Here is an 11050-nt window from a genome sequence, read left to right as displayed (position 1 = left end):
TATATAAAAAAGAAGATAAAGTAGAATTAAAATAGAATAGAAAGTGCTAGAGTTAGAGGGTCAAATGAAGATGGAACAGATGTGTTTTTCGTCACTGATGAAAAAAGACGAGACTAAAATGTAGTTAGAAAAATAAAAACTCTATGTAGCTTAAAGAATTAGACTTCCAAGAGTTTTCTTGCTTGCAGTTGTCAGATGTCAAGAGTTAAATCCCAGAGTCAGGGCTTCTTTCTTAAATGTGACCCTGGAGCACAAAACCAGTCATAAGGGTAATTGAGATGTATGCATCAGCTGAAAGCTGAATAAATAATCTTTCCATTGATGTATGGTTTGTGAGGATAGGACAATATTTGGCCGAGATACAACTATTTGAAAATCTGGAATCTGAGGGTGCAAAAAAATCTAAATATTGAGAAAATCATCTTTAAAGTTGTTCAAATGAAGTTCTTAGCAATGCATATTACTAATCAAAAATTAAGTTTTGATATATTTACGGTAGGAAATGTACAAAATATCTTCATGGAACATGATCTTTACTTAATATCCTAATGATTTTTGACATAAAAGAAAAATGGATAATTGTGACCCATACAATGTATTGTTGGCTATTGCTACAAATATACCCCAGCGACTTAACACTGCTTTTGTGCTGCAGGGTCACATATAATAAATCAGGAGACTAGATGAGTTCAAATAAAGCATGTGTGAGTAACTCTTGATTTAGTACAGTGATTCTGATGCCATCTCTCAAATTACAGCAGTCATGATCCATAATCACGATTATCATTTTTAGCAAAGTAATTGTGATTATCATTTTAACCGTTTTGCAGCATGACGGAAATATTTTTATTAGCTAAAACTAGACTAAAATTCCCAGACTTTTAGTCAGCTAAACCTTAACTAAACAACAAACAGGACAGGTTGACTAAATATGACAAAAACTAGAAAGGACATTTGACACAGGACTAAGACAAGTTGGCACATAAAAGATCTGTTCGATTCCAATCATTGCATGAATCTGTGAGGTTTTTAACTCTTTCGCTGTTGGTTCTGTCAGACGAAGGGCTCTTCATCCTCAGCAGACAACAGTGAAGCTGCGGAGGAGACCAAATCCGTGCCTGAGAAAGCCGAGTAAGTCCGTTGGTGGAAATGTGTAGACGATAGTGTTGATAACACCTGCATACTGAGTTCTGATTCGTGCCTTTCTAAGAGGGGAAAACGGAGAGAAAGCACAGAAGAAGAAGGAGGAAGCGGTGAAGAGGAAGGTCAGACAGCACCATGAGCCTGATCTGCAGGAGTCGGCCTTCTGGAAGAAGATCATCGCTTACCAACGCAAGCTGTTGGTGAGAGCCCTGGAGATCTCAGACTCTTAGGAGCGATCGCTCGAAACACACGTGTGTGCTCTGACGCTGTGTCTATCTCTTCTCCCGCAGAACTACTTTGCACGAAATTTCTACAACATGAGAATGTTGGCTTTGTTTGTGGCCTTTGCAATCAACTTCATTCTGCTGTTTTACAAGGTAATTCACACTTCAGCATTTTCTTGTGACGTTCATTGCTAGTGAGTAGGGATGTAACGATTCACTCAACTCACGATTAAATTTTTTTTTTACGAAATGAGATTTAAGACAAATTATAAATTAAATGTGTCCTTTTATTATTGCTTTATTATTTGTGAAATTGAAGCAGATTCACTCTCTGACAGCAGGTGGCGCTTTTGAACAGCAATGATACAGTGTTTCCTTGGTTACCGGTGTAAACAAAGCTGCACTTATGAACTTTAATATGCATTATACAGAGGCAAGATGAAAAGAAAAAATACCATCTAAACTTTTCTAAAGACAGTCAGTTCCCCTCAGACATACATTCATATAAACTCCTACTCCAATTGTATCGCGATTTGTTTGGCATCTCAACCGATTTGAATCGTCACATATTCCGGCTCGCGGTTAATCGTTACATCCCTACTAGTGAGTCGTCCGAACAAACTCCTAGCATGTATATGTGTGACTGAGCGTGTGTTTGGTCCCGTGTGCAGGTGTCCACGTCCTCGGCCGTCTCTGAGGGGAAGGAGGTGTTGTTCAGCTCGTCTTCAGACGCCAGCGTGCGCTGGGATCCTCTGGGAGGCTCGAGCGCTCGACCCGACGCTGTGCACTTTGTGCTGGAGGAGAGCAGCGGCTACATGGAGCCCACGCTGAGGATCTTAGCCATCCTGCACACCGTCATCTCCTTCTTCTGCATCATCGGCTACTACTGCTTAAAGGTACAGGATCATCAGCTTCAGGAGCCTAAACCAGCACAGCTCTAGAAATGATAAGTGCATTGAAACTAAAACATCATTAATGTTTTATTTATTAGTGGTTTTGATGGATTCCTGCTCTCAGCAGCCAATAATTCACCCAAAACACACTGAGTTTGACAGATCACATGACCTTAACTGTGATATTATTCACACAAGGCACTGGATCTGATTTCCTAATAATGAAAGCTAGGCATAAAGTTTCATTTATGCTAATGAAATCCAGTTATTGAAACAATAAACCTGCTAGATTTACATGAAAGATGAAATGCCCGGCAGCATCAGTCTAAAGAGGTTTTAATAAATGCTCCGATTATAGAAAGCAGAGCTGTGGTGAGTGATAGTGCTGTTTCTCCTCGAGGTTCCTCTGGTGATTTTCAAGCGTGAGAAGGAAGTGGCCAGAAAGCTGGAGTTTGACGGTCTGTACATCACTGAACAGCCCTCGGAGGACGATATTAAAGGCCAGTGGGACCGACTGGTCATCAACACACAGTGAGTGACAGACGAGGCTCATGGGTAATAGGCTGATTCTCACCTCAACCGATTTCAATCGGGAATATTGCAGTAATGAGGCGACCCGATGGAAAATGCTAACGATGGAGGGCAGAGCGATGTGACAGAACTGACTCATTACCGTTATAATCAGTGATGTTTACTGCACTGGAGGCTCCTGTTGTCTGTTTTTATGTTTTTGATGTGCTGCTCAAACACGTTATTTTCCCTCTACCTCTGAAATCATTCATTTGTTTTCGTTATATTATCTAGGTTGTCATGCTTGGAATTTCACACAATGTAAAACACTATTAAAGCAACATGTAAATTGTTTAAATCATTAGTAATACATTTAATGTGTATTTTAATATTAAAGATAATTTCTATTTACATTTAATACCATCATTATTATTATTTTTTATAAATTGTTAAAATGATACATTATTTAAATATCAATTAGGATTTCCCAAATTGGGGTTCATGAGATTGTAATGCTGAATTTAATTGAATAAATATATAATAATTAAAAAGAATAAATGTAAACAATGTTCATTAAAATGTACCGAGAATAGGAAAAATAGCAAAATAAAAATGTTTAAAATAGAGTAAAATGTTTAGCTGACTGAGACATTATTAAATGAAATGAGATCCTTTACAAAGTCCAATTAAAACATTCAAACCTTTATTTTTAGTGTTAAAGCTTCAGGCCTGGATTTCATAATGATTTTATAAGTCGATCTTCACTGCTGTTGTTTCATGAGGATCTTTGTGAGTTATGATTGTGTTTCTATGATCTAAAGATAAAAATTCTTCTCTGTCTCTCAGGTCCTTCCCAAACAATTACTGGGATAAATTTGTGAAGCGGAAGGTGAGTTTGGAGACATTTACACACATACAGACAGATGAACGGCTCTGATAAAGACCATCTGAATTACCACATGTCTCTCTCTCTCTCTCTGTGTGTGTGTGTGTGTAGGTGATGGATAAGTATGGAGAGTTTTATGGACATGATCGGATCAGTGAGCTGCTCGGGATGGATAAAGCTGCGCTGGACTTCAGTGACGCCCATGGGAAAAAGAAACCAAAGAGAGACAGTTCACTGGCCGCAGGTGTGTATGTGTGTTCATATGTGCCGTTGGCCATTCACTAACAGAAACAGATTCTATCTTCTTGAATTTACACCACAATATGTAACCGTTAGTTCAGCTCATCCTGCAGGGGGCAGTAATGTGTCACCATCCACACAATCCCTCACATGACATTAATAATCAATCTCAAATTCTAAATGATTTTTCAAGCATTGCTCATTTGACTAATGAAGTCATCCTGCTGGATTCACTAACCGCTCTCTCTCTTATTTCCAGACTGAACTCCATCGATGTGAAGTATCAGATCTGGAAGCTGGGCGTCGTCTTCACTGATAACGTCAGTACCTGCTCTTCATATGTGTGTGTGGGTGTGTGTGTGTGTGTGCTGATTTGGTCAGGTCTGATCTGGTTTGTGTGATGATGTGTCCTGCAGTCGTTCCTGTATCTGGCCTGGTACATGAGCATGTCCATCCTCGGACACTACAATAACTTCTTCTTTGCCGCCCACCTGCTGGACATCGCCATGGGCTTCAAGACCCTCAGAACCATCCTGTCCTCCGTCACACACAACGGCAAACAGGTACCGCTGAACTCTCCCGCGGTTAACCACGCTATCCGTCTGTCTATCTGTTTGTTCAGAGTGTTCGGGGATCATTTTAATAACTCGAGGTTCTGTAATAAGCTCTGCTTACACATTAGAGACACATACAGCTGTATTAAAATTGTTAATATATCAAAAATAGAAATTAAACATTGCAAAATAAAAAATACAAATTAAACAATTCTGTTGCGTGTTGTAGCACCTGAGGACCTCACAGTTTGAGACGCTCTGATGAAGATTGATTATTCAGAACAGACACATATGAGCTCAGTGATGCTGAATTAACTCTGTGTGTGTGTGTGTGTGTGTGTGTGTGTGTTTGTGTGTTTGCACGTGCGTGTGTTTGTGTGTGTGTGTGTGTGTGTGCACATGCGTGTTTGTGTGTGTGTGTGTGTGCACGTGCGTGTGTGTGTGTGTGTTTGTGTGTGCACGTGCGTTTTTGTGTGTGTGTGCACGTGCGTGTTTGTGTGTGTGTGTGTGTGTTTGTATGTGTGTGTGTGTGTGTGTGTGCATGTCCGTGTTTGTGCGTGTGTGTGTGCGCATGTGTGTGTGTGTGCGTGCGTGTGTGTGTGCACATGCGTGTTTGTGTGTGTGTGCGTGCGTGCGTGTGTGTGTGTGCACATGCGTGTTTGTGTGTATGTGCGTGTGCGTGTGCGTGCGTGTGTGTGTGTAGCTGGTCCTGACTGTAGGTCTGCTGGCGGTTGTGGTCTATCTCTACACTGTTGTGGCTTTCAACTTCTTCCGTAAATTCTACAATAAGAGTGAAGATGGAGAATCACCAGACATGAAGTGTGACGACATGCTAACGGTGAGCAAACAGCTAAATCCTCCCCAAAAGTGTTTGAATGCTGTTATTTTTGTGCATGAAGACCTGAATTAGACCTGGTGAAATGCTGTTAAATGCTTGTTTATCCGATTAATCACAATCTCTCCTGAATCTGCTGGTGATGTTTGCACTAAAAGCTCATTATCACAATACTGACAAACACATGAGTCAACCAAGAGTGCATATGAGTATATATCAGGTGTTTCAAGACATTAATTGGAGAGTTTGCTGCTTTTTTAGATGCTTCTCCTGAGAAAAACACTCCCATGTGTCTCCTCTAGAGTTTCAGTGGAGATCTCAACACACACTGCTCAGATACCTAAGTCTGCAAACATCAGAGATCTCAACATGAACTTCAGCTCTAGTGCCTCACTGAGTCTTTCTCCTGAGGGGTTGGAGGAGACATGAAGTACATATGAAAATGAGACGTAACTGAGACTCAGGAGATCTCGCCATACTCCTGATGATGTTGACCTGGACACTTGACCCCGAGCGTGACCTCTAACCTCTGATATTTAGCGTCTGATGTGATTTCCTGCGCTGTGTGTGGTTTAATGTGTTCTTCAGATGAGAACATCGCTGCCATCGCTCATTTGTGACGTTAGTGCTGTTGCTAAGCGCAAATGGAGGGTCATTAGGACCGTAGCGCATTAATGGCCAGAGCCGTCGACTAGAACAACAGACTAATTAACGAACTAAACAAACCCAGAGAGAGAGAGCGAGAGGATGGTGTTATTCATCAGATTCACAGGAACGTGTGGTTTGAGGTTAAAAAATGTGTTTCATGATGAATCTCGTGATTTAATCACCCTTGTGTTCTTCATAACTTTCTTTCTCATATACAATTATATAATAATGATAATAATTACTATTGAAGTAAAACTAAACGAAAAATTACTATTATTGTTAAATACTTTAACTTTTATTACTCTTGAAATATAATGATTATTTCCCAAAATGTGGGGATGGTATTTTGTTGTCTGCAGCACATCTGCTTTAGTGTTGCATGTAGGAAAGTGATGAGGATGAGGAAGAGTTTCCCATTGTGAGGTGAGGCAGCGAGGTGTTTGACGGATGCGTGCCGAGAGCTATATAAGGACACGAGTGTGTGTGTGTGTGTGTGTGAGCGTGCTTTAATCCGCTGGGAAGCAGCCACCCGTGCAATTCCATTTCTCTGTGTTTCCTTGCTGTTTTGTCTTCCTGTCCGAGCTGCGCTCCTGTCTGTCTCTCTGTCTCTGCTCCTAATAAGGGAAGACAGTTTGAGTGAAAGAGAAGCGTTTGTCAGAGACGACGACGGACGCTTTAGTCTCACATCCAAACACTTCCAGCTGCACAGATCCACAGATCGCTGTCTGGAGACGTGTGTGTGTGTGTGTGTGAGTGTGAGAGAGAGAGAGAGAGAGAGAGAGTGTGTGTGTGTGTGTGTGTGTGAGTGTGAGAGAGAGAGAGAGAGAGAGAGAGTGTGTGTGTGTGTGTGTGTGTGAGTGTGAGAGAGAGAGAGAGAGAGAGAGAGTGTGTGTGTGTGTGTGTGTGTGAGTGTGAGAGAGAGAGAGAGAGAGAGAGAGTGTGTGTGTGTGTGTGTGTGTGAGTGTGAGAGAGAGAGAGAGAGAGAGAGAGTGTGTGTGTGTGTGTGTGTGTGAGTGTGAGAGAGAGAGAGAGAGAGAGAGAGTGTGTGTGTGTGTGTGTGTGTGAGTGTGAGAGAGAGAGAGAGAGAGAGAGAGTGTGTGTGTGTGTGTGTGTGTGAGTGTGAGAGAGAGAGAGAGAGAGAGAGAGTGTGTGTGTGTGTGTGTGTGTGAGTGTGAGAGAGAGAGAGAGAGAGAGAGAGTGTGTGTGTGTGTGTGTGTGTGAGTGTGAGAGAGAGAGAGAGAGAGAGAGAGTGTGTGTGTGTGTGTGTGTGTGAGTGTGAGAGAGAGAGAGAGAGAGAGAGAGTGTGTGTGTGTGTGTGTGTGTGAGTGTGAGAGAGAGAGAGAGAGAGAGAGAGTGTGTGTGTGTGTGTGTGTGTGAGTGTGAGAGAGAGAGAGAGAGAGAGAGAGTGTGTGTGTGTGTGTGTGTGTGAGTGTGAGAGAGAGAGAGAGAGAGAGAGAGTGTGTGTGTGTGTGTGTGTGTGAGTGTGAGAGAGAGAGAGAGAGAGAGAGAGTGTGTGTGTGTGTGTGTGTGTGAGTGTGAGAGAGAGAGAGAGAGAGAGAGAGTGTGTGTGTGTGTGTGTGTGTGAGTGTGAGAGAGAGAGAGAGAGAGAGAGAGTGTGTGTGTGTGTGTGTGTGTGAGTGTGAGAGAGAGAGAGAGAGAGAGAGAGTGTGTGTGTGTGTGTGTGTGTGAGTGTGAGAGAGAGAGAGAGAGAGAGAGAGTGTGTGTGTGTGTGTGTGTGTGAGTGTGAGAGAGAGAGAGAGAGAGAGAGAGTGTGTGTGTGTGTGTGTGTGTGAGTGTGAGAGAGAGAGAGAGAGAGAGAGAGTGTGTGTGTGTGTGTGTGTGTGAGTGTGAGAGAGAGAGAGAGAGAGAGAGAGTGTGTGTGTGTGTGTGTGTGTGAGTGTGAGAGAGAGAGAGAGAGAGAGAGAGTGTGTGTGTGTGTGTGTGTGTGAGTGTGAGAGAGAGAGAGAGAGAGAGAGAGTGTGTGTGTGTGTGTGTGTGTGAGTGTGAGAGAGAGAGAGAGAGAGAGAGAGTGTGTGTGTGTGTGTGTGTGTGAGTGTGTGTTTGAGTGTGTGTGTGAGTGTGTGTGTGAGTGTGTGTTTACGCATGTGTGCGTGTTTCCACAGACATTAAGAGTTTCATTAAAGAAGTAAGTCACTGGATGTCGTGAGATACAGTGATTTTAGCATTTTTGACATCACATATCTGAATTAAAGTTATTATTATAGTTAACTAAAACTAAAACCATTTTAAAAACATTTCTGTTACTTGAAATAAAATATAGGGTAACTGAAATAAAATATAAAAACATTTTAATTCAGTTAGTTGCCAAGGCAACATTTCTCATTTTAATTTAGTTTAACTTGATGTAGTAAAAAAACTAAAACTTAAACTGAAAGAAAAATTAATAAAACTACAGTATGTAAACAAAAAACAATTTAAATTAAATGAAAATGAAATCGTAAAATATAAAAATAAACACTCGTTTAAAAATATGAGTAAAAACTATAATAGCATCTCAGTGTTACTAAAATAACACCTGCAGAAACTGTTATGTTTGTGTGTGTGTGTGTGTGTGTGTGTGTTTGCTGTATCTCATGTGTGTGTGTGTGTGTGTGTGTGTGTGTTTCAGGTCTGATCATCGATGCGTTTGGTGAGCTGAGAGACCAGCAAGAGCAGGTTAAGGAGGACATGGAGGTGAGGCACATGCTGAACTCTTGATGTGAAGTCTGCCGTGTGTGTGTGAGTGTGAGAAGTTTGATTAAACACACGTGTGTTTTTCCTCCTGCAGACAAAGTGCTTCATCTGTGGGATTGGAAACGACTACTTCGACACGGTTCCTCACGGCTTCGAGACGCACACGCTGCAGGAACACAACCTGGCCAACTATCTGTGAGTCCTGCTGCGCCGTCAGCATTCAAGTGTTCATGATTCTGTCCTCAAGTAATTTACCTGCGGAGAGTCAAAGACAAACAAACAAATGAGATGCGCGATCAATACAGCGTCCAGACCAGCCGCCTTTGGCAAATAAACAGAAGTTAACACAAAACATGAGCAGTGCTGACAGAAACGAGTCAGATCATCAGTTAATTCTTATAATGATTAAATACATAAAGGATATTTGTGTTATTTAACATGTTTAATTATTGTAGGTTTGCATTTCACTGTTTTTATTCATTTTGAGGAATACTGAATGTGTTTTTGTGTGAGTGAGATGAGTAAATGCAGTTGATGTTTAGTCTAGATCTACAGTAGCATCATGTTCACACAGCGCTCTGCACTCACTCCTGATTCTCTCAGCATGAGGACAGGAGAGCTGTCAGTCAATACATGGGAAACAAAGTAGCTGGCATTACTTATTTGAAAAAGTAATGCATTACTTTACTGGTTACTTGAAAAAAGTTATCTGATTACGTAACTCGAGTTACTTGTAATGTGTTACCCCCAACACTGGCCACTGCAAACTCACTGCATACAGTGACAGAGCACAAACTATCAGCCACACATACAGTAACCTGAGTGATATGTGTGTGTGTGTGTGTCTTTGCAGATTTTTCGTCATGTATCTCATCAACAAGGATGAAACGGAGCACACAGGCCAGGTATTTCCCATCATCCCCTCTCATTTGTTTTCATATGTTGCTTGTTCTGTTCCAGGGAAACGTTCATCATTTCCTGATCAACACACATGCTTGTTTGCCTTTCAGGAGTCGTACGTTTGGAAAATGTACCAGGAACGATGCTGGGAATTCTTCCCCGCTGGTGACTGTTTCCGGAAACAATACGAGGACCAGCTCAATTAAAACACACACACACACACGGATGGCTCTTACAGTGGCGATTCTATCAGCTGGAACGCTTTCGACACACAGTGAACATACAACATTTCTAGCCGCAGCTGAAGAGCCACACTTTCCTGCCATCCGACGCTTCTTCATTTCATCAATGAACTCACAGACTGATTGAAGAGGAGGGGAGCAAGACGTCATGAGCGAACGCTGCACGCTTCTTTAGACGGGGATCCGGTGCCTTATGCAAGATGAAGATGAGCCGGAGCGAGCGCTGGAACCCCTCAGGACTCGAAGATTCTCCTCTGCTGATCCGTTTCTTGCTTTGTTTTCCGTTCTTTTGGTAATGCACCCATGCAACAGCAGAGTTACTCTTTATATAGTCAAAAAATCTTTCATTGCATGTTTATTATGCAAGTTTAAGGAAAACATTTGAAACGTAAAGACGCAAGCTGATCTATATCACGCGCAGTTTTCTAGGTTTAAGAACATTTAAGCGGTCTCTGTCCTGTCGCAGTATATCACGTTCGCAGAGAATATGTCCACTAGCGGAGAAAAACGCATTCGCATTAGATTTAGTTTGACGCAGAAGCAATACCCATTCAGGGAGTCCGCCCTACACCCCTACGCCCTATACACTACACACTACACCCTACACGCTATGCCCTATACACTACACACAACACCCTATACACTACACGCTACGCCCTATACACTACACGCTACGCCCTATACACTACACGCTACGCCCTATACACTACACGCTACGCCCTATACACTACACGCTACGCCCTATACACTACACGCTACGCCCTATACACTACACGCTACGCCCTATACACACTAGCAGCTACACGCTATGCCCTACACACTACATCCTACACGCTACGCCCTATACACTACACACTACACCCTACACGCTATGCCCTATACACTACACACAACACCCTATACACTACACGCTACGCCCTATACACTACACGCTACGCCCTACACACTACACGCTATGCCCTACACACTACACCCTACACGCTACATACTACACCCTACACGCTACGCCCTATACCCTACACGCTACGCCATATACACTACACGCTACGCCCTATACACTACACCCTAAACGCTACGCCCTATACACTACACGCTACGCACTACACGCTACATCCTACACACTACACGCTACGCCCTATACACTACACCCTACACGCTATGCCCTACACACTACATCCTACACGCTACGCCCTATACACTACACACTACACCCTACACGCTATGCCCTATACACTACACACAACACCCTATACACTACACGCTACGCCCTATACACTACAC

The 11050-nt window shown here is 42.4% G+C and overlaps 2 protein-coding genes across 2 annotated transcripts in view; both read left to right on the top strand.

The window, feature by feature from the left end:
• The window catches only part of ryr2a (ryanodine receptor 2a (cardiac)), a 114337-nt gene extending 104389 nt beyond the window's left edge, over nucleotides 1–9948 (top strand). The window contains exons 88-101 of the mRNA XM_016521655.1: nucleotides 1058–1131; nucleotides 1211–1343; nucleotides 1434–1520; nucleotides 2039–2263; nucleotides 2661–2791; nucleotides 3617–3659; nucleotides 3768–3904; nucleotides 4156–4216; nucleotides 4313–4459; nucleotides 5154–5358; nucleotides 8563–8627; nucleotides 8722–8822; nucleotides 9481–9532; nucleotides 9638–9948. Coding sequence (XP_016377141.1) covers nucleotides 1058–1131; nucleotides 1211–1343; nucleotides 1434–1520; nucleotides 2039–2263; nucleotides 2661–2791; nucleotides 3617–3659; nucleotides 3768–3904; nucleotides 4156–4216; nucleotides 4313–4459; nucleotides 5154–5358; nucleotides 8563–8627; nucleotides 8722–8822; nucleotides 9481–9532; nucleotides 9638–9733 — 1557 coding nt within the window. The 3' untranslated portion in view covers nucleotides 9734–9948. The remainder of the gene's footprint in view (nucleotides 1–1057; nucleotides 1132–1210; nucleotides 1344–1433; nucleotides 1521–2038; nucleotides 2264–2660; nucleotides 2792–3616; nucleotides 3660–3767; nucleotides 3905–4155; nucleotides 4217–4312; nucleotides 4460–5153; nucleotides 5359–8562; nucleotides 8628–8721; nucleotides 8823–9480; nucleotides 9533–9637) is intronic.
• Nucleotides 9949–9962: 14 nt separating this feature from the next.
• LOC107715488 (putative proline-rich protein 21) overlaps nucleotides 9963–11050 on the top strand; it is a 2074-nt gene continuing 986 nt past the window's right edge. Inside the window, exons 1-3 of the mRNA XM_016521645.1 lie at nucleotides 9963–10061; nucleotides 10298–10338; nucleotides 10580–10829. Of these exons, the coding sequence (XP_016377131.1) occupies nucleotides 9963–10061; nucleotides 10298–10338; nucleotides 10580–10829 (390 nt within the window). The remainder of the gene's footprint in view (nucleotides 10062–10297; nucleotides 10339–10579; nucleotides 10830–11050) is intronic.

This window comes from Sinocyclocheilus rhinocerous, unplaced genomic scaffold, assembly GCF_001515625.1.
Source record: "Sinocyclocheilus rhinocerous isolate Xijiao unplaced genomic scaffold, SAMN03320098_v1.1 scaffold852, whole genome shotgun sequence".
Taxonomy (NCBI): Eukaryota; Metazoa; Chordata; class Actinopteri; order Cypriniformes; family Cyprinidae; genus Sinocyclocheilus; species Sinocyclocheilus rhinocerous.
This window is presented reverse-complemented; position numbering and strand designations above follow the sequence as displayed.